General features: G+C 38.0%; 1 protein-coding gene across 32 annotated transcripts in view; it reads left to right on the top strand.

The window, feature by feature from the left end:
- The window catches only part of LOC105398720 (gastrula zinc finger protein XlCGF57.1), a 95,618-nt gene that overhangs the window by 27,144 nt on the left and 44,877 nt on the right, over nt 1-23,597 (top strand). Inside the window, exons 5-6 of one of the 32 annotated variants that reach the window (XM_048629786.1) lie at nt 15,222-15,394; nt 16,660-17,746. The exons of 21 other annotated variants lie outside the window; for them this stretch is intronic. In XM_048629786.1, coding sequence (XP_048485743.1) covers nt 15,222-15,394; nt 16,660-17,535 — 1,049 coding nt within the window. In that variant the 3' untranslated portion in view covers nt 17,536-17,746. 10 more of the 32 variants (XM_048629784.1, XM_048629787.1, XM_011570920.3 and 7 more) reach the window with 10 other exon arrangements.

The raw sequence follows: 23,597 nt of genomic DNA, 5'->3' as shown, positions 1-23,597 counted from the left end.
GTTTTTTTCTTTTTAGCGAGACGAAGAGTCACATTGGATGCTCCGAAGGAAAACGCAAAATTAATATTGAAACACTCCACCGCCTATCCATTCATTCATAGCGAACGAAAATGTATAGGCTGCTGCTTCTGTACCTCCGCCTTCGAAGACCCCCATTCTTTTAGACAACACATGGACTCAGAACACCAAATAGATAGATCAGTTACAGTTAACGAAAAGTTTATTACTAGAGTAGATATCTTTGAGCTGCGGTGCAATGTATGTACAGCGGAATTCCCGACCCTTGAGCCTCTCGCGGAGCATCTTGTATCTCAACATCAAATAAACATAGACACCCAACATGACCTTGGCCTCGCCGCACTAAAGTTAGAGAAGGACAGATTCTTCTGTTATGTATGCCAAAAGGTGTTCATGGCGTTTTACGGCCTCTTTCTTCACTCCATACTGCACGCCACTAGAAACATTTGCGACGTTTGCGGGAGAAATTTCGCCACTCAAAAAGGGCTAGACGGACACGTCCGGAGTAGTCACACGACGAAGGTAGACTTCCATTGCAGGGGTTGCAAGCAGACGTTCGAGTCGAAGGAGAAGCGGCGAGAGCACATGGCGACGAGCAAGAAGTGCTTGCCGATCCGGTGCCGGCAGTGCAACGAACGGTTCACGTGCAAGGAGACGCTGGAACACCACCGCGTCGAGTCTCACGGGATGCCCCGACGCATGTACGCCTGCAAGTCTTGCGGTGGCGAGTTCCACAACAGAACGCTCCTTCATTACCACTTCAAGGCCAATCACACCACTGACTTGAAATGCCAGTATTGCGAGAAGACGTTCAAAGTTCGATCCAGTCTCCAGGAGCATGTCTATTTCACGCACACGGGAGAGAGGCCCTATAAGTGTAGTGTCTGTGACAAAGGTGTCGTGAGCTTGCGCGCGTTGGCGAAACATGCGATTGTTCACGATGATACAAAGAAGTTGCCGTGTCCCGTCTGCGGCCGGCTGTTTATAGCTAAATGGAAAGTTAGGGATCATTTGAAACGACATCATCCAGAAATAGCACCATAATAAAATTATTTACTACTTATATTTTTATCCATTGATTACCAAGTTATTTTTGTAATTGTTCCGATAAACTCATATACAAGATTTATAAAAAATATGTCCTTTCATTAAGTGACTAAAACAGAAAGTTCAGTTTGTAATCGGACTTTTTCTTTCTGTTTCTAGAAGACCCGCAACACGCCTTAATGAAAAACAACGCTATGACAATAATGAAATATACGACAGCTTACCCCTTTCGAGAGTCTGGGGGCGCCATGTTGTGTGTATACTGTGCGTATACCGCCCAAGACCCGGCCGACCACCGCGCGCACATGCAGAAAGATCACGAAACATTCGACGTTGAAGTCGCTTTCGGCCACAACGGCTTTAAATCTAACCTCAAAGTCGATTGCACTGACTTGCGCTGCAGAGTTTGCTCACAAACATTTGACGAACTCTCCGACATAGCCACTCATTTGAAGGAGACACACGAAAAACTTATCTATCCTGGAGACTTGGGTCTGCAATTGTTCAAGTTTGAACCAGGTAAATGGATGTGTGCCTGTTGTAGTGAGAAGTTCACCTGTCTCAGGGTGCTGAGCATGCACACGGCCACGCACTACCGCCGCTTGATGTGTTTTGTTTGCGCGAAAACGTACTCGAGCGAAAAAACTCTCGATTGGCACATACTGAAGCACCACACTAATGTGATAGCGTGTGATAAATGTCACGCTGAGTTTGAGACTAAAGAAGAAAGATTTGAACATCTGCAAGCCTCAATCAGGTGTCGAAAGTATATTTGCCCTTCATGCCCGGAGAGATTCAGGAATTCGAAAGAGAAAAAAAAACACTTGGAAACGGTTCACGGGCGGGTTAAACCTGTGTTGTCATGCACCGAATGCTCAATGGAATTTAAAAATCAAAATCGATACAGCTATCATTTTATAAAAGAGCACACTGATAGGTACGCTTGCAATGTTTGTGGGCAAAAGTACGATAATCCGCGCAGGCTTGCAGAACACGTCGCAACGCATACTGGGAGTAAAGTGTACGAATGTGATGTGTGTCATAAAAGATTTGGCAGAAAAGGGTCTTTGCGGACGCATTACATGCAGCATCAAGAAGTTAAGAAATGGAAGTGTGATGTGTGCGATAAACAGTTTAACCAGAAAGTCTCTTGGAGAAGTCACATGAGCACAAAACACCAGAATGGCGAGGACAACCCATTGTCCTCTGCTTAGTCATAAACGACGACGTGGCAACAATAATAGGGAATATGCAAGTGGTTCAAATAAAGGTCAAATATTATTTATAATAAACTTTGTTGTTTCATAACTACGACTCCATCATTATTTTTGATTATAATTTATTTTTGAGCAAGTAAATGAAGTTGAAAAAGTACAAAAAAACTTCGGTAAATTCTAACTTCCGAGAAACGTCACCCATTTTCTTAAGGCAGATGTGACGTCATAATTCTTTATATATCAATCTCAGAATACCGACCGGGCGACCGAATGGCGTAGTAGTTAGTGGCCCTGACTGCTATGCCGAAGGTCCCGGGTTCGATTCCCGGCTGGGGCAGATATTTGTTTAAAGACAGATATTTGTACTTGGGTCTTGGGTGTTGATATTTATATTTAGTATCTATCTATCTATGTATTTGCGTAGATATATCAGCTGTCCGACACCCATAACACAGGTTCTGCCTAGCTTGGGGTCGGATGGCCGTGTGTGAGATGTCCCCACATATTTATTTATTTATTTATTTATTTAATAATAACTTCTTTGCGTTTGCGTATAGTTAAATAAATGTCAAGTGTAAACAAAGAAATGTTAATGTCACCGAGTATTTGTGATGCTCGTTGTGATCAGATACGATGGATCACATAAAAATTCTTCCAATACGAGTAGATCCTAGCCTCCTATAACCTCTCCACTTCTTGTTTGATATGCTTGTTTGTTTGCAAAGTTTAGGACTTTTTATATTTTTTGTTGGTAGTGTATGGGCTGCCACTAGTTGTTCTTTTGAGGCGTAAACAGCCATTCGCTAGTCAACGAGCCACTCAAATATGCTCCATATTGCAACACAATAAAATTAAATTTGTATTGTAAGTATTATGACATGAACATGATACAAGTTGCTCTTCCTACTTTTAGGTTATAATGGCAGTCGTTAGTATATTTCAAAAGTTGTTATTTTTTTCTAAATTAAGTTATGGAAGAATTCTCGTAATCAGAAGAACTGGACACATTAAATTTATTACGCAGTATGAACGAGTAAACTGTGGCCAGCTGCGGAAAAGGACAGCAAAGACTATTGAAAAGTCGAGAGCCGTGTGCCCAAATATTAGGGAATATGCATATATTTTTATACTCTTATTCGATAGTTTAGATAAGGGGGTTTAGACCTTTGAGATATGCACAATGGTTCCATTCAAGAGAACCAGGTGCAGGTTCTTACACCCACACCCACAGATAATAGAATAGAATGACTTACTAACCCTAGTCTCTCTTACTGAGAACCAAAGTTACAGTAAGTACTTACATACAATACAAATATTACTTTATATTCATATTGCCATAATAGCGTAATATTGTGTACAAAGGTCCTCTGCTTTGCGCGCTCCCATTTCAAAAGAGCTACTAGCAGCTATTTACGAGCCCCCATTACAAAACAGCCACTGGTCACACTTTATTACCATTACAAAACAGCCACTGATCACACTTTATACACTTCCTTTTTCGTTTGTTACCATGACAACATTGGTTTGTTGAAAATTTGAAAATACAAAAGTACTCTGTGATTACTTGATTAGGTAAAAAATCTATGCCGACTGACGGGACTCATTATTCTGAGCCGTGAAATTAAACGATTATGACGTCACGACAGCCCGCCATCCTGACGGGAATTTCAAAGTGGTCGTGATGGTTGTAATTTTTTAACTTTCTTTAAAATACCTTAAATTACTTATTTTGGCGTTGAATTTTTTTTTAACTATAATAAAGTGATGTAAACTATCCAATAAAAGTATAAAAAAAAATTACGCATATTCCCTATTGATGATTATAATATTTATTAAGTACGAAACCCCTTGTGTCCTTTTAAGCTATTATGTATAGCATTCTTGATACTATTAGTTTACATTTAAGTTTGATTGGTAGTTTAAAATGAATAGAAAACTATAAAAATTTAAGTAAAGATGATGTAAAGTCAGGACATGAAGATATGTTATATATTTTATGTTGAAGTATACATTCCTTATTATACGAGTTAATATTTGTTTATAAAAAGGTACTTAATTAAATATATTTAAATATGGTAAACGAGTGTTTCTATTCTATTCAGCTCATTAATTAACTATAATACGAGTTAGCTAACGAGGATAGGGTAAAATGGCGTGACATGACGCACAAAACCGACCCTAAGTAAGGACAAGGCTAGGAAGAAGAAGAAGAACTTATGAGTTAGATATAATATTGATTCTTATTAGTCGTTTAAACAATACACAGCCCGTTAACAAACTGTAGGTCATTAGGTACGTCCTCCAAAAATAAAAGGATTTGTCATAATCTTCACGCTTGGAGGGCGGAGCAGTGGGAGATATGGCAAAACAAATACTACAACTGTATTAAAATTTATAAATATATGCCTGCAGTTTATTAACCGATCATCTCTTAATGTTTTTTTCTTTAGGAAAATTATATTTAAAGATACGTACTTATAAAGAAAAATAATAATATATACCAAAGAAGAGGTGTTATTAATATAAATATATACTTAATACATTAAAACTAATGCTTTAAACAGCCTACCCGACGCACAATTGCAGCTAAAACTTGAAACAGAAGATGATGACCAAACGTTTTCTTTCTGTTTAGAAGCGGTGGATCATCTCAACATCCCGAGAAAGAACGCTATGACAATAGTGAAATACACGACCGCCTACCCTTTCAGACTTCCCGACACCAATATGTTGTGCCTTTTCTGTCCGCACAAGTTCGAAGACTGTGCGGAGTTCCGGGACCATATGAGGAACGAACACGAAACATTTGACGACAAAGTTGCACTGAGACACATTAGAAACAATGAAATGTATCAAAAAGTTGACTGCACAGAATTACATTGTAGAATATGCGGCGAGGCGTTCGCTAGATTACCGAGCGTGGCTGCTCATCTGAACGAAGCTCATGATATGAAAGTGATAACGGACGATTTAGGACTGCAAGAGTTTCAATTCAGGTCAGAGAGCTGGTCGTGTGCGGTTTGCAGGCTAAAGTTCCCGTCTATAAGGGCACTTAGTCGCCACACGGCATCGCACTACCGCAATGTGGTTTGTTACAAGTGCTGCAAGTCTTTCTCTACAAAGTCTGATTTGGAAAAACACACTCAAAAGAGTCACAGCAATGTTATATGTTGCGATAAGTGTAAGAATGAATTTCTCAGCAGAGAAGATTTAAGTGAACATCGCCGAATATCAATGGAATGCTGGAAGTACAAATGTACTGTGTGCGTGGAACGATTCTTTGATTATAAGACGAAATTGAGACACATGAGGGAGAAGCATGGAACAGTTATGAGTATAAAGTGCACTGAATGCCCGAAAACGTTCAAAAGTACAAAAAGTCATAGACTTCATTTTGCGTTAAAGCATTCCGGCAAATATATTTGCTCGTTTTGCAACCGGAGCTTCGCTGAGGCGTCCAAGTTGAGACTGCACATAGCGCAACACGAAGAAGGAGAAGAAAATAAGGATGGGGCGACCTTGCCCACAGACGAGTGGCATGTCCCAATATTAGGCTAGAAATAAGCAAGATAGCATATTGTAGTACTTTACTGAAGTCTCATTTATACTACGCCATTTACACGGTAAATTTATAATTAAAGTGTTATTAAGAGTTTATGCATTATATTATAGGAATACATTTTTATAATAACAACCTTTTTTTTATAGCCCACTTGTTTTCCCGCTGCTGAGCAAAGGCCTCCCCTTTTATCTTCCACACCTTTCGATCCTGTGCAACACCATAACAACCTTACTATTTTTTTTTATTATGACTACAAGTACAGTCAGCTGCATAAGTATACATACACTTTTGTTATTATTATTATTATACAAAACATACACTGTTGTTATTATTATTATTATACAAAATATAAGTTCTTAATTCACTTTGAGTCTTACGCACATTTTTCGAAAATGACGATTTCTTTCGAGGATTGTTTCGTAGTAAAAATTCCAGAACAAGCATTAAAATTTTAAACTTTGCCGAAGCACTTTTTCTTCAATTTATATAGCAATAAATCAAACAGTTGTATTGTCCCTTAAAATACTAAATGGATCAGCCTGCATGCTTCGTTATTATTTAACATTAATAAAAAAAAAACGACTTAAAAAAAACCACTAAAAAGTAAAAATAATTTAAGGTTCACCAATTCTATGTGACAGTACAAATAAACCTAAGCAGGAACTGTGCTTTTTTGATTTTGGTGCAGTGACAAAGTAATCTGAAGAAATATGGCACCAACTTCAAAAAAGAACAGTTCCTGCTTAGGTATATTTGTACTGCCACATAGAATTGGTGAACCTTAAATTATTTCTTACTTTTTAGTGGTTTTTTTTTAGTCGGTTTTTAATTTTTTTTTAAATTATTATTTAATTTTATTCTTTTTAGTTTATTTTCAATCATCAGTATGATGCAAATGATACCAATAAGTCCTACTAGTCAATACGAATCATTTAAGCCTAAACACGAGGTAGTTGCTATATACCGTTGAGGAGTTCCCTTGACTGCCTTCCGTTTCCATCATCAGATCAGCTCAAGGTCACCATCATATTTTTTTCTTATAAGAAGTATATTTATGTTCTAAATTTCATTAGAATCGGTTAATAGTTGCCGAAAATGGAAATTCATACCCTTGGGGGTGGAATAAAATTCTGAAAAAAAAATGGGACCAACTAGGGCGTGCAAAACCGGAAGGTTTTCAAAACCGGTTTTGAATTTTCGGTTTTCAGCCTCAAAACCGGTTAACCGGTTTTTCACCGGTTTTGATATTACTTATATATTTTTTGTCATACAGTACTAATTAAACAAGAAACCCATATTCTTAGATAGAGATATCCACAAAACATACGAATAAAACATTTTTTATGATATACTTACCTGTTTTTAATCAACCATATGACAAATTAATAATTTAGTGAACAGGAAAAAAAGTTAAATAAGAATTATCATAGTACTTACTGTTATCACATCTACAAAAAGTGTGTGGCACCTTAATGGTGTTTTTATATCGTTCTGTTATCATCAATAATTGTATATTTTAAACATAAAGGCAGATTTTGAAAAAAAAAAACATTTATCGTCTGATTCTTACGACCACTCTATAGTAGCAGTAAGATGATGAATGTTTTTTTGATGTATTACAGATTTATTTATATCAACGCAACGAAAGAAAGCCTAACTCATTGATGGACACGACTGCATTTGATTTGACGTCCTCAACACTTCATGAAAAAAGTTCATAACGTCGAATGCAGTCCTCGCACTTGGCCTAATTATATTTTCAAAAACGGTCAGTGCAGTCCTGTTTTACCTAGAGTTTGTATGAAGACCACCTTGTTGTGCTTTATTGGGCAAGATTTCAACGTTATAATTATGTGCACCCAGAGTACCTTTTTTTCACACAGCAATAAGTTTTCATACAGCAAAAAGTGTGAACTCACACGCACACATCGGTCACTGACGTCGTGTTTGCTTTACTGCGCCTAGGCAGAGTGCCGGCATGTGCACCAGAAAATCGTCACTCAATTTCCATACAATATTTTAGTGCTTTTTTATGAGTTTCACCATTAATCTAGTGTCCATCAGTGTGCCAACCGATATACAAATTCTTTTATTTTTAGAGTTTATGGGTTCAACTTCTAATGTATGTAAAAAAGTATATAAAAATACGATCAAAACCGGTGAAAACCCGGTTTTCAGTTTCCGGTTTTGAACTCTCATAACCGGTTATGAAAAACCGTGAAATATTGTCCGGTTAACCGGTTTTCGGAAAAACCGGTTAACCGGTTTTGCACGCCCTAGGACCAACCCTGAGCTCAACCCAATGCAACAAAAAAAGAATTTTCAAAATCGGTCCATAAATGGCGGAGTAATCGGTGAACATACATAAAAAAAAACATACACACGAATTAAGAACCTCCTCCTTGAAAGGTTATTTACACTTGATTTTATTTTCATATAAGTACTGTATAATTCTTTTGAATTACAGGGTGAGTGTTTGTTATTCCTTTGAATTACAATTTGCTACTTAAATATTTTAATATGTCAGTATATCTGCTTAGTGATCATTTTATAACGAATTGATCGCCTGTATGACGTACATATCTAGTTTTTCTTTTCTTTTTTTCTAGAAGAGGAACATCTGAACATCACGAGAATGAACGCAATAGCGATAGTGAGACACGCTACAGCCTATCCTTTCAGGCTTCCAGACCAGGATATGATGTGTGTTATCTGTCACCAAAAATATAAAGATCCTGCCGAATTCCGAGGGCACGTGCAAAGTGAACACAAAAACTTCGACGTAAAAGCGTCGTTATGTCATATCAAGGGTAACGAAGTGTACCCAAAAGTTGATTGCAGTGACTTGCATTGTAGAATTTGTGAAAATTCGTTCGATGATTTAAAAAATGTGGCTGTTCATTTGAGAGAGGAACATGGCGTGAAAATTAAAGGAGACAATCTAGGTCTCCAAGTGTTCAAGTTCACATCGAACGGCTGGACTTGTGCTGAATGTTTACAGACGTTTCCATCTCTCAGGGTTCTAAGTCGGCATACTGTGTCGCATTATAGAAGTGTTGTCTGTTTTAAATGCGGAAAATCTTATAGTACAAGAACTGACCTCGAAAAACATAGTATAAAAAGCCATACTAATCTTATGATGATGATGAAACCTCGTAAACCCTTACCTGAGACACAGGGCTCCTAATAAACCGTTTATTTTTTTTCCTCCTCCATCTGTTATTCTAGTCTATTGTAGAGTCGATCTCAAAGCCTACTTAAGTACATCCTTTGGTTTGAGCAACAGAGCTTAAGAAATCTCAAATTTGACAGTTTTCAAACTTAACTTCATGGTTGGTGACAAAAATGTGTTTCAGAACGCCTTTGACAGCGCTCAAACCGTACTTGCTCAAAGTTAAATCAGTCAAATTAAAGTTTAGCTAAGTACTTGAACCCTAATCGAATATATTTACTCGCGATTTTTGTGAAATATTAAGAAAATATCAAGCATTTTACACCCATTACCGAAAAATAATAATAATAATAGCGTGAGTTGTGACGGTTTGTTTCGTTTCTTTTTTTTTCTAGACGAGGAGCCACTCCGCTTGGCGAGAAGCAACGCTATTGCGATAGTGAAATACACTACTGCCTATCCCTTTAGACTTCCAGCCCATGAGATGATGTGCGTTTTCTGTCATCACAAATTTGAAGATCCCGCTGAATTCCGAAAGCATATGAAATGTGAGCATAGGAAATTCAACGTGAAAGAATCCTTAAACCACATAAGGGGTCTCGAAATATATCCAAAAGTAGATATTAGTGACTTGACTTGTAGAGTATGCAAAAAAGATTTTGATGACATCAAGAATATTGCTGCTCATCTAAGAAAAGAACACAGCGTTGCAATTATATCCGATGATCCGGGGCTTCAAGTATTCAAATTCAGTTCAAGCGGCTGGTCCTGTGCTGAATGTCAGAAGAACTGTCCATCTCTCAGGGTCCTCAGTCGGCACACTGCGTCCCATTATCGTAATGTGGTGTGCGCGAAATGCGGCAACTCTTACTGTACTAAAAGAGACCTTTTTACACATAATCTAAAAAGGCATACAAAGCTGATACAGTGTAGTAAATGCAAAACTAAATTCGAAACCATCCAAGATCGTACAAAACATTGCATGCAAACGAAAAAATGCTGGAAATACAGATGCCACGTTTGCAATGAAAGATTCGCAAATTTCTTGAGGAAAACCAGACATACAGTAGAGCAACACCCTGAAACGTTGAACGTTTTTAAATGCTCCTCTTGTTCAGAGACGTTTGTGGATCGCATTCGGTTTAGGGAACATTTTGTCGTCGCACATACTACCAAGTTTGCTTGTTCTTTTTGTGAACAAAGGTTTAAAAACAAACAATATTTGAAAGATCACATAGCAGCTATTCATACTGGTGCAAAAGATTTTGTGTGTGATGTTTGTGACAAGTCTTTTGCTAGAAAGAGAGGCCTCGTACAACATTATTGGCAACACAAAGAGGATAAACGATTTAAATGCCACATGTGTTCCCTACAATTTAACCAAAAGGTCACTTGGAAAGGTCATATGCGATCGCGACACCCTGAAATTATAGACTTTTAAGTTTTATAAATGTAAACTATCGGTTTCTAAACTTATCTATGTTACTAAAATGTATTTAAAATTCAACCAAAAAGTGTCTGATAAGTCATATGAGGTCGCTACACCCCAAACTTGAACGTATGTAGAATATACGTAGTATATCCATGTAACAGTAAGATAAAAAAGTTATTAACAAAAAAAAACTATCTTATTAGTTTGAAAGTTTGGTATACCTATTTGTATCTACTCTGCAATTACATTTTAAAGAGGAAATATTTGTTTAAATAAACAGCTGATCCATTCATTTACCTTCAGTAGTTGAACTTGAGTATGGAGCAGCTGCTTTTCAGAATAGGTTTGGTAAAAGTGTCAAGGTCTGAGTTAATTAACTTTTTTTTTCTACTAAACTACAAATAAGCTAATCGCGCATAAAGTTGTCCGAATGGAGTTGTGTGTGACAGTCTTTTTGTTTCTTTTTTCTAGAAGACGAGCAAATCAACATCGCGAGAGAGAACGCTATTGCGATAGTGAAATATGCTACAGCCTATCCCTTTAGACTTCCGGTCCATGAGATGAAGTGCGTTTTCTGTGGCCAACAATTTGAAGACCCCGCCGAGTATCGACAGCACATGAAAACTGAGCATAAAAAATTCAACGTAGTAAGATCCTTAAGCCATGTGAAGGGAACGGATCTCTCTCCCAAAGTTGACTGTAGTGAATTGGCTTGTAGAGTATGCAAAAAAGACTTCGATGACATCAAGAAAATTGCTGTCCATCTTAGAGAAGAACATAATGTTAAAATTGTTGGTGATAATCTGGGGCTTCTAGTGTTTAAATTTGGAACAAACGGATGGACCTGTGCTGAGTGTCAAGAAAATTGTCTATCCCTCAGGGTTCTTAGTCGGCACACGGCGACGCATTATCGCAGTGATATTTGCTCTGAATGTGGAAAGTCTTATAGCAGTAAACGAGATCTTGATAGACACATTCTACTAATACATGCAAAGCTTATACAATGTACTAAATGCAGAATTGAATTCAAAACCAACCAAGATCTTGCGAAACACCGCATGGAGTCGAAAATGTGCTGGAGATACAAATGCAACGTTTGCAATGAAAGGTTCCCTGGTATGGTGGGGAAAGCTAAACACATAGCAGAGCAGCATCGTGAAACCATGAATGTTATTAAATGTTCTTCTTGTCCCGAGACATTCCCGGATCGAAGTCGCTATAGGAAACATTTCATCATCGCGCACACTACCAAGTTCGCTTGTTCTTTTTGTGACCAAAGGTTTATGAATTCACAACCTTTGAAGGATCACATAGCAGCTTTCCATACTGGTGCAAAAGATTATGTATGTGATGTTTGTGAGAAGTCTTTTGCCCGAAAGAAAAGCCTTGCGCAACATTATTGGCAGCACAGAGAAGATAAGCGATTTAAATGCGATATATGTTGTGTACAGTTTAACCAGAAAGTGTCTTGGAAAAGTCATATGCGGTCACGACACCCTGAACTTGTAGATTTTTAAAAGTTATAAACAGAAAGTTTTATTTCTGTTTCTATAAATAGTCAACTGGCCGCTGCGAGACAAAATGCAATGACAATACACAAGTCACTACACTAAAGAACACTCCCAGTAAATAACTTTTAGCTAAACGTCTTTCGTATAAGTTTCTTTGCAAAGAAATAAGAGTTATACAATTATTCTTTTAGTGTTATAAACAATATACCTATCCTATTAAAAATAAGAATATTTTATTTCAATTGATAGATTCTTAAGACGGAATCAACTTACATATAAAACTACCGTAAAATAATTTTGATTGACTTGAAAGTAAGCCCAACTTTGAACATGACACATCGTATTAAACTCTCGAAAGTTGCAACGCAGTTTACTCTTAACCAAATCAGTGGAGATCAACTACACTGCTGCACATTTGCTATTAACAGAAAGAATAGTTAGTTACCCAACTTTTTCTTTCTGTTTTTAGACGAGAGCGAACACGCCGCAATGAGAAAGAACGCTCTGACTCTTGTTCAATACGCGACAGTCTTCCCATTCCGGATGCCCGAGAGCGCCATGCTGTGCGTCTTCTGCAGCGAAAGCCGAGAGGACCCCGAGGAATTCCGTAAACACATGATGGCAGACCACAAAGAATTCAATGTCAAAGTCGCCTTCTACCATCTAAACGTCTACAGGAAACAGTTGAAAGCCGACTGCACCGACTTGCGTTGCAGGCTGTGCCCCGCAGCATTTACGGAGCTCGAAGACATTGCCGCCCACTTGAGGGACGACCACAACAAAGAGATTCTACCCGGACGTTTCGGCCTCGAGGTGTACAAGTTTGGCCCAGTGAAGTGGGTGTGCGCGTATTGTCACGCGAGATTCAAATGCATTAGGGGTCTTAGTCGACACACGGCATCGCATAACCGCTACATCGCATGCCCTCACTGCAGCAAGACGTACTCCAAAAAGTCGGATCTCGACGTACACGTGCTGAATATACACAGCACGGATCAGTTCCGCTGTCGCAAATGTGGGGATGTGTTCCCCACGACTAAACTGCGTCTCGACCACGTAAGAGAGTCTGAACAATGCTGGCCATACAAGTGTCACCTGTGCGAAGAGAGGCTGTTTAACTACGGCACCAAATTGGAGCATTTGCGCAGCAAACATGGACATGTGGCCCCTGGGTTCAAGTGTTCAGTGTGCCCTTTACAGTTTAAAAAGCGAAGACAGTATCGAGACCATTTTATTAAAGCTCATAATAAAGTGCAGTGGCATAATCCTATTGATAATGATAAATAATGCCGACAATGTTCGTTATTATGGTTACGGTCAGAAGGTATAAAGGATTTAAGGTTTAAAGATACCTAGGCATTCTTTGCAATTTTGTAATTATATCAAAAGCAGCATGTTTGGCACATGTTCTTCTATCGCCGATTTTTTTCGGTCTATTTGCCGATCAGCCTGTATTATGATTAGGTGATACCTATATTAAAACGAAATAGTTTTGACATATATACTTATTTATATTTGAAAACATCTTCATCAAACAGAAAATGCTGAAAGAAAGTGAATTCACAAACACCTTTTCTTTCTATTTCTAGAAGAGGGTGGTGCTGCCGCGACAATGAAGACAAACGCTATGACTATACTGAAATACGCCACCGCCTACCCGTTCAGATTACCAGAGATAGACGTGATGTGCATTCTGTGCAACAGTTCCTTTGAAGATCCCAAGGATTTCCGTGATCACTTTGATAACGAACATAAACAATTTAACGTTAAAAAAGTATTCCGCTGCTCTAAGGTTAAAGTAGACTGTACAGATTTGAGTTGCAGAATTTGCGATGAGTCATTCGATGCCGTTGACGATGTAGCTGATCATCTTATAACTGAACATGGTATAGAGATTTCTGCAGACGGTTTTGCTTTTGAAATATTCAAATTCGGGTCTGAAAGATGGACATGCGCGTATTGTCAAAAGAAATTCATATCCTTGCGGATGCTAAGCAGGCACACGGCGTCTCACTTCCGCAACTTTGTCTGCCCCAGTTGCGGTAAGGCGTATACGTACATTAATGATCTTAAAAAACATACTTTGGTGAAACACTCAAAGAAATTTAGATGTATTAAATGTAATGAAGATTTCCCAAGTATTGAGGACCGAAATAAACACAGAAGATTGTCACAAGCATGCTGGCAATACAGGTGCCAGTATTGTGGAGAAAGGTTTACCTGTCAAACGAAAAAGGATAAACATTTGGAGTCAGTTCACGGACGCTCGCAGCGTGCTTTCAAATGTCCTTCGTGTCCGTTGGAGTTTGCATCATATTCTCTGGCTAACAGTCACTACGTGGTTGCACACACGGAAAAATTCGTTTGTACATTGTGTGGCAAGAAACTTCCTTCTCCAAAAGCTCTTAGACTGCATAACGACCGCCACACCGGCAACATGGCGTTCCAATGCGATGTCTGTGACAAGGGTTTTCTGAGGAAGTGTCAACTTGTGCAACACTATTGGGCGCACAGAGAAGATAAGAGATTTGAATGCAAGTTGTGCAATAAAAAATTCAACCAACGTGTCTCATGGAAAAGTCATATGAAATCCAGACATCCGGAGATTCCGGAGCTCGTTGATTTTTAATCATTTGAATGCTGCTTCTGATATGCCTAGCTTAGTAAAAGACTACTAAGGATCAGATCCTATATTATTTCATTTATCTCATAAATCTTATAAACATCAAGTTGGAGTAAAAGAAGACGTAGTGACCAAAATTGAAAAGGGAATGTTGAGATGGTTTGGTCACATTGAAAGGATGGATGAAAGAAGACTGACGAAAGAAATTTATTGTGCGGGAGATGTATGGTTGTGTCGGTAGAGGACGTCCTAGGCGAAAGTATGTCGACCAGATAGGCGACATACTCAAGAAGAGCCCAATTAGGAGTTTCCGAAACCGACGTGCGTGTATGAAGAGACTTATGAATGTGGAGGAAGCGAATGAATGTATGTCAGGATCGTGGTACGTGGAGATCCATAGTCTCTGCCTACCCCTCTGGGCGACAGGCGTGTGCATATGTATGTATGTGTGTATGTATGTATAAATCATTGCAGGAATAGTAAATAATGTTTAATGCTCATACTCACAGAAGTAAACAAAAGGAAAAAGAAGTACACATAGACAGAACAATTCGCGGCGTTATTACTAAGAGTAATTAAAATAAATAACAGCAAACACTGTTTTTAAATCGATAAAAAAAACTTTGTTTTTTTTTCTAGGCGATAGTCAAGACGCCATGACAACAAACATGAGGAATAACGCTATGAAAATAGTGGAATACGCGACCGCCTACCCGTTCAGATTACCGGAACTAGACGTGATGTGCGTTCTGTGCAGCCGTTCCTTTGAGGATCCCAAGGATTTCCGTGATCACTTTGACAACGACCATAAAGTCTTCAATATTAAAGAAGCTTTTTTTCACCTGACACGTTTCGATCGAAAACTTAAAGTAGATTTCACAGATGTGCGCTGCCGCATATGTAACCAATTATTCGACGACCTTGACTCTGTTGCTAACCACCTAAAGGCTGAGCATGACAAGGAAATATCAAATGACGGTTATGCCCTCGAGATTTTCAAATTTGAACCCGGTAAATGGGTATGTGCATATTGTAAGGAAAAGTTCGTAAGTCTGAGGTCGCTCAGTCGACACACAGCATGTCACTTTCGTAACTTCGTCTGCCCGACCTGCGGCAAGAAGTATACGTTCGATAGAGACCTCGATGAACATATTAAGAAAAAACATTCTAACCTTTTTGCGTGTGTTAAATGTAGGAAAACTTTCCCAAGTGACAAAGATCGCAAGGAACACATGGAAGAGTCGATCTCATGTTGGCCCAACACGTGCATGTACTGTAAGGAGAAATTTAAAAGTGATACCTCTAGAATTAAACATATGCAGCAAATCCACGGAATGGCTGCTCGTGTATTTAAATGTACTGCGTGTCTGCTAGAGTTCCCCTCTATCAGGGTACGTGGATATCATTTCGTAAAAGAGCACACGGATAAATTTGTTTGCTCAATTTGTGGCCAAAAGTTCGCTACGCAAAAACGCCTTCAAGTGCATATCGACCGTCATGCTGGTCTTAAAAAGTTTAAATGCGATGTGTGTAGTAAGGGTTTTGTAATGAAATCTGAATTAGTTCAGCACTATTGGGCTCACAGAGAAGATAAGAGGTTCGAATGCAAGCTATGTAACAAGAAATTCAATCAAAAAGTGACATGGAAGGGTCATATGAAATCTAAACATCCTGAGCTTGTTGATTTTTAAACGTTATGTGCACTTTTACGCTATATTAGTTTGTCTTTTCGCTCTTGTTGTTATTGGTGTGGGGAACGCGTTCCATTCGCTTAACTTTCCTTAAAATAAAAAATAAAATTCCAAAATATGCACAGAGTGCATTTTTTAGATAAGAACTAAAGAATAACAATAAAAAAATAACTATACTTACAGTACAGTCACCCAATACTTTTTGTTTCTTTTTTCTAGACAATATTCAAGACACCATCGCCATGAAGAAAAACGCTATGACAGTAGTGGAATTCGCGACCGCCTACCCGTTCAGATTACCGGAACTAGACGTGATGTGCGTTCTGTGCAGCCGTTCCTTTGAGGATCCCAAGGATTTCCGTGATCACTTTGAGAACGACCATAAAGTCTTCAACATTAAAGATACCGTTCTTCACTTAAATGAAAGTATACTTAAAGTAGATTGCACAGATTTATGCTGCCGCTTATGTGACCAGTTATTCGACGACGTTGACTCTGTTGCCAACCACCTAAGTGCTGAGCATGACAAGAAAATATCAAATGACGGTTTCCTGTTCCAGATTTACAAATTTGGACCTGATAAATGGGTCTGCGCATATTGTAACGAAAAGTTCATGTGTCTAAGGGCGCTCAGTCGACACACAGCATCTCACTTTCGCAACTTTGTCTGCCCGACCTGCGGCAAGAAGTATACGTTCGATACCGACCTTACTAAACATATAAAGAATAAACATTCTAACGCTCTTCCGTGTGTTAAATGTCGTCAAACTTTCCAGTGTGACAAGCAACTTAAGGAACACATGGACGAGTCGAAGTCATGTTGGCCCTACAAATGTATGTACTGTGCGGAAAGATTCAGAAGTCATTCTATTAAAACTACACATATGGAAAACATCCACGGAATAGCCGCTCGTATTTTCAAATGTACCGTTTGTCCGCTAGAGTTTGTCAGTTCTAAGTTATTTCGAGATCATTACACAAAAGAGCACACCGATAAATTCGTATGCTCCATATGCAACGAGAAGTTTGGTTCAAAATATATACTTAAAATGCATTACGATCGTCACACTGGTCACAAGGAGTTCAAATGCGATGTCTGTGGTAAGGACTTTCTGAGAAAGTGCCAACTTGTGCAGCACTATTGGGCTCACAGAGAAGATAAAAGGTTTGAATGCAAGTTGTGTGACAAGAAATTCAACCAGAAAGTGACATGGAAGGGTCATATGAAATCCAATCATCCTGATCTTATTGATACCATTTAAAATTAAATCTACGTTTACACTATATTTTGTTGGTCTGGTCGATATTGTTGTTATTTATATAAGGCACATCAACAGTACATGTTATAATGCAGTTACAATAAAAGGTTAAAGAGGTCCTTATCTATAACATGTAGCAATTACAGATTTGCTCAACACTTGTTAGGCACGTCACAAAACATAAAAACAATCAGAATCAAAAATATAGTTTTTTTTTAGTTGTTATTACTGCAGGTGTCGTGTCCCTCAACGAAATTGCTTTTACTTAATATTAAAACGTGATAGAATACCGAAATACAATATTCTATTGCCTTCGCGTTGAATTGTTAAGAAATAGCAAAAGAATTACATAAAAAGCAGTCAAGTCACCATATACTTTTGTTTCTTTTTTTAGACGACATTCAAGATGCCATGAGGAAAAACACTATGACAGTCTTGGAATATGCGACCGCCTACCCGTTCAGATTACCGGAACGCGACGTGATGTGCGTTCTGTGCAGCCGTTCCTTTGAGGATCCCAAGGATTTACGGGATCACTTTGACAACCACCATAAACGTTTCAGCATAAAAGGAACATTTCTTCATTTGGCAGCTTTCGCCAGGAAACTCAAAGTAGATTGCACAAATCTACGCTGCCGCATATGTGACGAAGTATTCGACGACGTTGAGTGTATCGCTGACCACCTAAATGCAGAGCATAACAAGGAAATATCGCCTCACGGTTTTGTCTTCGAGATTTTCAAATTCGGACCTGACAAATGGGTTTGCGCATATTGTAAGGAAAAGTTCATGTGTCTAAGGGCGCTCAGTCGACACACAGCATCTCACTTTCGCAACTTTGTCTGCCCGACCTGCGGCAAGAAGTATACGTTCGATGCCGACCTTACTAAACATATAAAGAAAAAACATTCTAACGCTTTTTCGTGTGTTAAATGTCGGAAAACTTTCCCGAGTGACAAGCAACTTAAGGAACACTTGAAGGAGTCGAAGTCATGTTGGCCCTACAAATGTATGTACTGTGTGGAGAGATTCCGAAGTAATGACCCTAGAATTGCACATATGCAGAAATTCCACTGAATAGCCGCTCGTATTTTCAAATGTACCGTTTGTCCGCTAGAGTTTGTCAGTTCTAAGTTATTTCGAAATCATTACGTAAAAGAGCACACCGATAAATTCGTTTGTTCCATATGCGACCAGAAGTTCGCTTCAAACAAATGCTTTAAAGTACATAACGATCGTCACGCTGGTCACAAGCAGTTCAAGTGCGATGTCTGTGGTAAGGACTTTCTGAGGAAATGCCAACTTGTGCAGCACTATTGGGCACACAGAGAGGACAAAAGGTTTGAATGCAAGCTTTGTGACAAGAAATTCAACCAAAAAGTGACATGGAAGGGTCATATGAAATCCAAACATGCTGAGCTTGTTGATTTCTAAAGTTTCTGTCCATTGCTTTAAAGTCTATTTGATTGTCTTGTCGTTCTTGTTGTTATTGCATGGGTCGCAACATATAACAAATATAGTTAGAAGGTCACTTAAAATTCGTCCTTTGGTACTTAACATAATACACGAAAGAAATGGGAAATTTCATTGCCTATAAGTTGCGGTTTCAAATAAAACTAATGAATTGAGCAAATGTATAATAAAGAAGAACAGTAAAGTAACCAAATACCTACGTTTTTGTTTCTTTTTCTAGTGATTCAAGATCAAGACGCCATGAGGAGAAACGCTATGACAGTAGTGGAATTCGCAACCGCCTACCCATTCAGATTAAAGGAACGAGACGTGATGTGCATTCTGTGCAACAGTTCCTTTGAGGATCCCAAGCATTTCCGTGATCACTTTGACGACCGCCATCTTCACTTCAACATTCATGATATAAAGAAACACGAACGAGCTGTCAGGAAACGACTTAAAGTAGACTGCACAGATTTACGTTGCCGGATCTGTCAAAAGATATTCGACGACGTTGACTCTGTTGCTAACCACCTAAATGCTGATCATGACAAGGAAATATCCCCTGACGGTATTGGGTTGCAGATTTTCAAATTTGGGCCCGATAAATGGGTCTGCGCATATTGTAAGGAAAAGTTCATGAGTCTAAGGTCGCTCAGTCGACACACAGTGTCTCACTTTTACAACTTCGTCTGCCCGACCTGCGGCATGAACTATGTGAACAGTTTCCTCCTCAACAAACATATTAAGAATAAACATTCGAACCTTCTTTCGTGTGTTAAATGTCGGAAGACCTTCTCAAGTGACAAGGATCGCAAGGAACACTTGCAAGAGTCGAAGTCATGTTGGAGCTACAGATGTGTATACTGTGAGGAGAGATTCCGAAGTGGTAGAAATAGAATGACACATATACAGAAAACACATGGAATAGCCGCTCATATGTTCAAATGTACCGTTTGTCCGCTAGAGTTTATTACGTATAATCTTTTTCGAAATCATTACGTTAAAGAGCACACCGATAAATTCGTTTGCTCCATTTGCGACCAGAAGTTTGGTTCAAAATTTATACTTAAAATGCATAACGATCGTCACACTGGTAACAAGGAGTTCAAATGCGATGTCTGTGGTAAGGACTTTTTGAGGAAATCGCATCTTGCGCAGCACCTTTGGACGCACAGAGAGAAAAAGAGGTTGGAATGCAAGCTGTGTGACAAGAAATTCAACCAAGAAGTGGCATGGAAGGGTCATATGAAATCCAAACATCAAAGTCAAAGTCAAAGTCAAAATTTTTTATTCATCGTACAAATATAAAATTTTCTGATGAACGTCAAATTTTACAAATTACTCTCCGTTCGGATAAGGGGGGGCTCTTTCTGTCTAAGGAGAAGAACGGAGGCAAGAAACTCCTGAGCCATCTTTTCAAAAAAAAGACTTAAAACTAGTTGGTATACAATACATATAAGCTTAATTATTATTATTATAATAATATGAGCAGAGCTAACTACTTATCACAGCCATGCATTAACGTCCTCTAAGTAATCATCAATTCTATAATAAGCTTTTTTACTGAGTTTCTCTTTAATGTAACACTTAAACTTATTCTCTGGCATTTGAGCAACTTCTGCTGGAAGCTTATTATAAAATCTAATACAGTACCCTAAAAACGATTTATTAACTTTCGCCAGACGCATCGCTGGAAAAGCCAGCTTATGCTTGTTCCTAGTATTAATGTCATGATTACTGCCAATTGTATCAAAAGTTGAAATATTCTTTCGTACATACATTAAATTGGAAAAAATGAACTGACATGGAACTGTAAGGATGTTAATTTCTTTAAATAGTTCTCTCAATGAATCCCTGGAACCTAGTTTGTATATAGAGCGGATGGCTCTTTTCTGTAATACAAATATAGTTTCAATATCAGCGGCTCTACCCCAAAGCAAAATGCCATACGACAATAAGCTGTGGAAATAACTAAAGTAAACTAATCTGGCGGTTTCAACGTCGGTCAGTTGTCTAATTTTCCGTACAGCAAAAGCTGCCGAGCTCAACCTTCCAGCCAATTTGGCAATGTGAGGTCCCCATTGTAACTTTGAATCTATAGTCATACCAAGAAAGACAGTATCATTAACTAGGTCCAATTTATTCCCATCTAGAATAATGTTAGTATCGCATTGTCTAACATTCGGCAGTGTAAATTTAATACATTTCGTTTTCTTAGAATTCAATAAAAGATTATTTACGGTAAACCAATCGTGTATGTCAGATAGAATAGAATTAATTTCATAAAAAATATTTTCACTTCTTTTAACTTTAAAAAGCAAAGAAGTATCGTCAGCAAATAAAACTATATTAGTCAATTTTTCAACCATAAAAGGCAAGTCATTAATATAAATGAGGAATAAAAATGGTCCTAGAATAGATCCTTGAGGGACGCCTATCTTTACATGAGCCCCCTGTGATTTAGTATTATTAATATCGACCCTTTGTTGCCTCTTGTCTAAATATGAAGCTATCAAATCTAAAGCCTTTCCTCCTATTCCATAGTATCTCAGTTTCGAAATTAAAGTCTGATGGTCCACACAATCAAACGCCTTCGACAGATCACAGAAGACTCCAATAGCATCGTGATGGTCTTCCCAGGCGTCAAATATGTGCTTAATTAACGCAGTACCGGCATCGGTTGTTGATTTGCCTTTTGTAAAACCATACTGCTGGCTATGAAACAGTCGAGATTCATTGAAATGCAAAAGCATCTGACTGAGTATGATCCTCTCAAATATTTTACTCAAAACTGGAAGAACCGAGACAGGCCTGAAATTTGCAGGGTCCTCCATATCCCCACTCTTGAACAGAGGTATAATTTTACTCAATTTCATAAGATCTGGGAACACACCTTCAGCGATACATTTATTAAAAATGTTAGCCAAAATTGGGGCGATTTTATTAATAATAGAAAGAACAAATTTAACTGACATTCCCCACAAGTCTTCAGTTTTCTTCATATTTAAGGACTTAAATGTTTTTATAATAGTTAATGTATTTATATATCTGAATTTAAATTCCTTATCGGTTGAAGGTGCGTTCTCCTTCATCAGGGTTTCAGCTAATGTAGCTGAAGAATCTAGGTTGCAAGTAGTCTCTAAAGGAATGTTCGTAAAAAACTCTTCAAAAACTCTCGCCACCTCGTCATTTGATGTTATTATGTCATTGCCTACCTTTAAAGATAAATTAGTCTCGCGTGTTCGATTCTTCCCCGTTTCGTTATTAATAATATTCCAAATGGCCTTAGATTTGTTAGCCGAGTCTTTAATCTTGTTATTAATAAAAATTGTCTTCGCACAGTGACAGACACATTTGTACATTTTGCTATATTTCTTCACATAAGATTGAAAGTCAGGGCGGAGTATGAATGTTTTCATCTCATACAGATCATATAATGTCGCCCTGCTTTTGCGAATACCATCTGTAGCCCAGTCACAAAATTTAATTTTATTGTCTATCAAAACTTCCTTCGTTTCAAAATTACTCTCAAACTCATCAGCTATTATCTTAAATAAGTTAGTATACATCTCATTTGAATTGCAATCTACTTTAACCCTCGGAAGTTTTTCGTCTAGTTTCTTCAAGTAATTGTCAATTTTCTTTGTAGTAATCGGTCTGCATCTAACCTTAGTTTTATTTGTCTTGTCAGTGTTTACTAAGGTAATGGTCTGCCCACTGTGGTCTGACCTCAGACAATTTATCACACTACTGTCTTTAAACTCACAGTTACAGAATATGTTATCTAGACAAGTGGCCGACGTGGATGTAATCCTAGTTGGTTCCAGAAAGACATTAAAAAGATTAAATGATTTAAAAAGTAACAGTAATTTCGACATATTAGGAGAGTCACCTAATAGGTCAACATTAAAGTCACCACACACTATTACTTCCTTTTTACTATTGGAAGCTAACCTTAGAACATCCTCCATGACAGTCTCAAAGGTAATGAAATCACCAGTAGGTGGCCTGTAGGTACATACTATTATATACTTGTTTAGCTCTGCACATGAAATTTCTATATGGTGTTTAACAGAAAGAGCTACTATGTCCTTTCGTTCTTTACATTTACAATTTTCTTTAAGAAATATAAGTGACCCGCCATGCTCGTTGCACTTTCTGTTAAAACAGCTTATAAGTTTGTAATTTTTCAATTGGAACATCATTTTATTCTCGTCTAACCAATGTTCTGTGATACATAAACAATCAATGTTAAATTTTTCCGAAAATAGTTCTATTTCTAACAATTTAGAAGAAAGACTCTGAATATTCTGATGTACCACTTTAAATTCATTCTTAAATGTCTTGTCCTTTAATAGTTTTGAGCCGAGAGAGCAGTGAACTGAATCAATCTTTATATCAACGCTATGATGCTCTCCCGTTGTCTGAGAATCTAATTTAAATCTACTGTACTATTACTATTATCAGTATTACTACTGACGATGTCAATAGGGACACAAGTTTTCTTCGTTATAATGCTTATAACTGAGTTAATAAGATGAGCTACTTCTGTAGCTAGACGTCGTTTCTGATTTGAGGACAAAAATAAACTGTTCCAAGTCAACTTAAAA

This window comes from Plutella xylostella, chromosome 24 (assembly GCF_932276165.1).
Source record: "Plutella xylostella chromosome 24, ilPluXylo3.1, whole genome shotgun sequence".
NCBI lineage: Eukaryota > Metazoa > Arthropoda > Insecta > Lepidoptera > Plutellidae > Plutella > Plutella xylostella.
The sequence above is the reverse complement of the archived record's forward strand: the minus strand, read 5'-3'. Positions and strand labels throughout refer to the sequence as shown.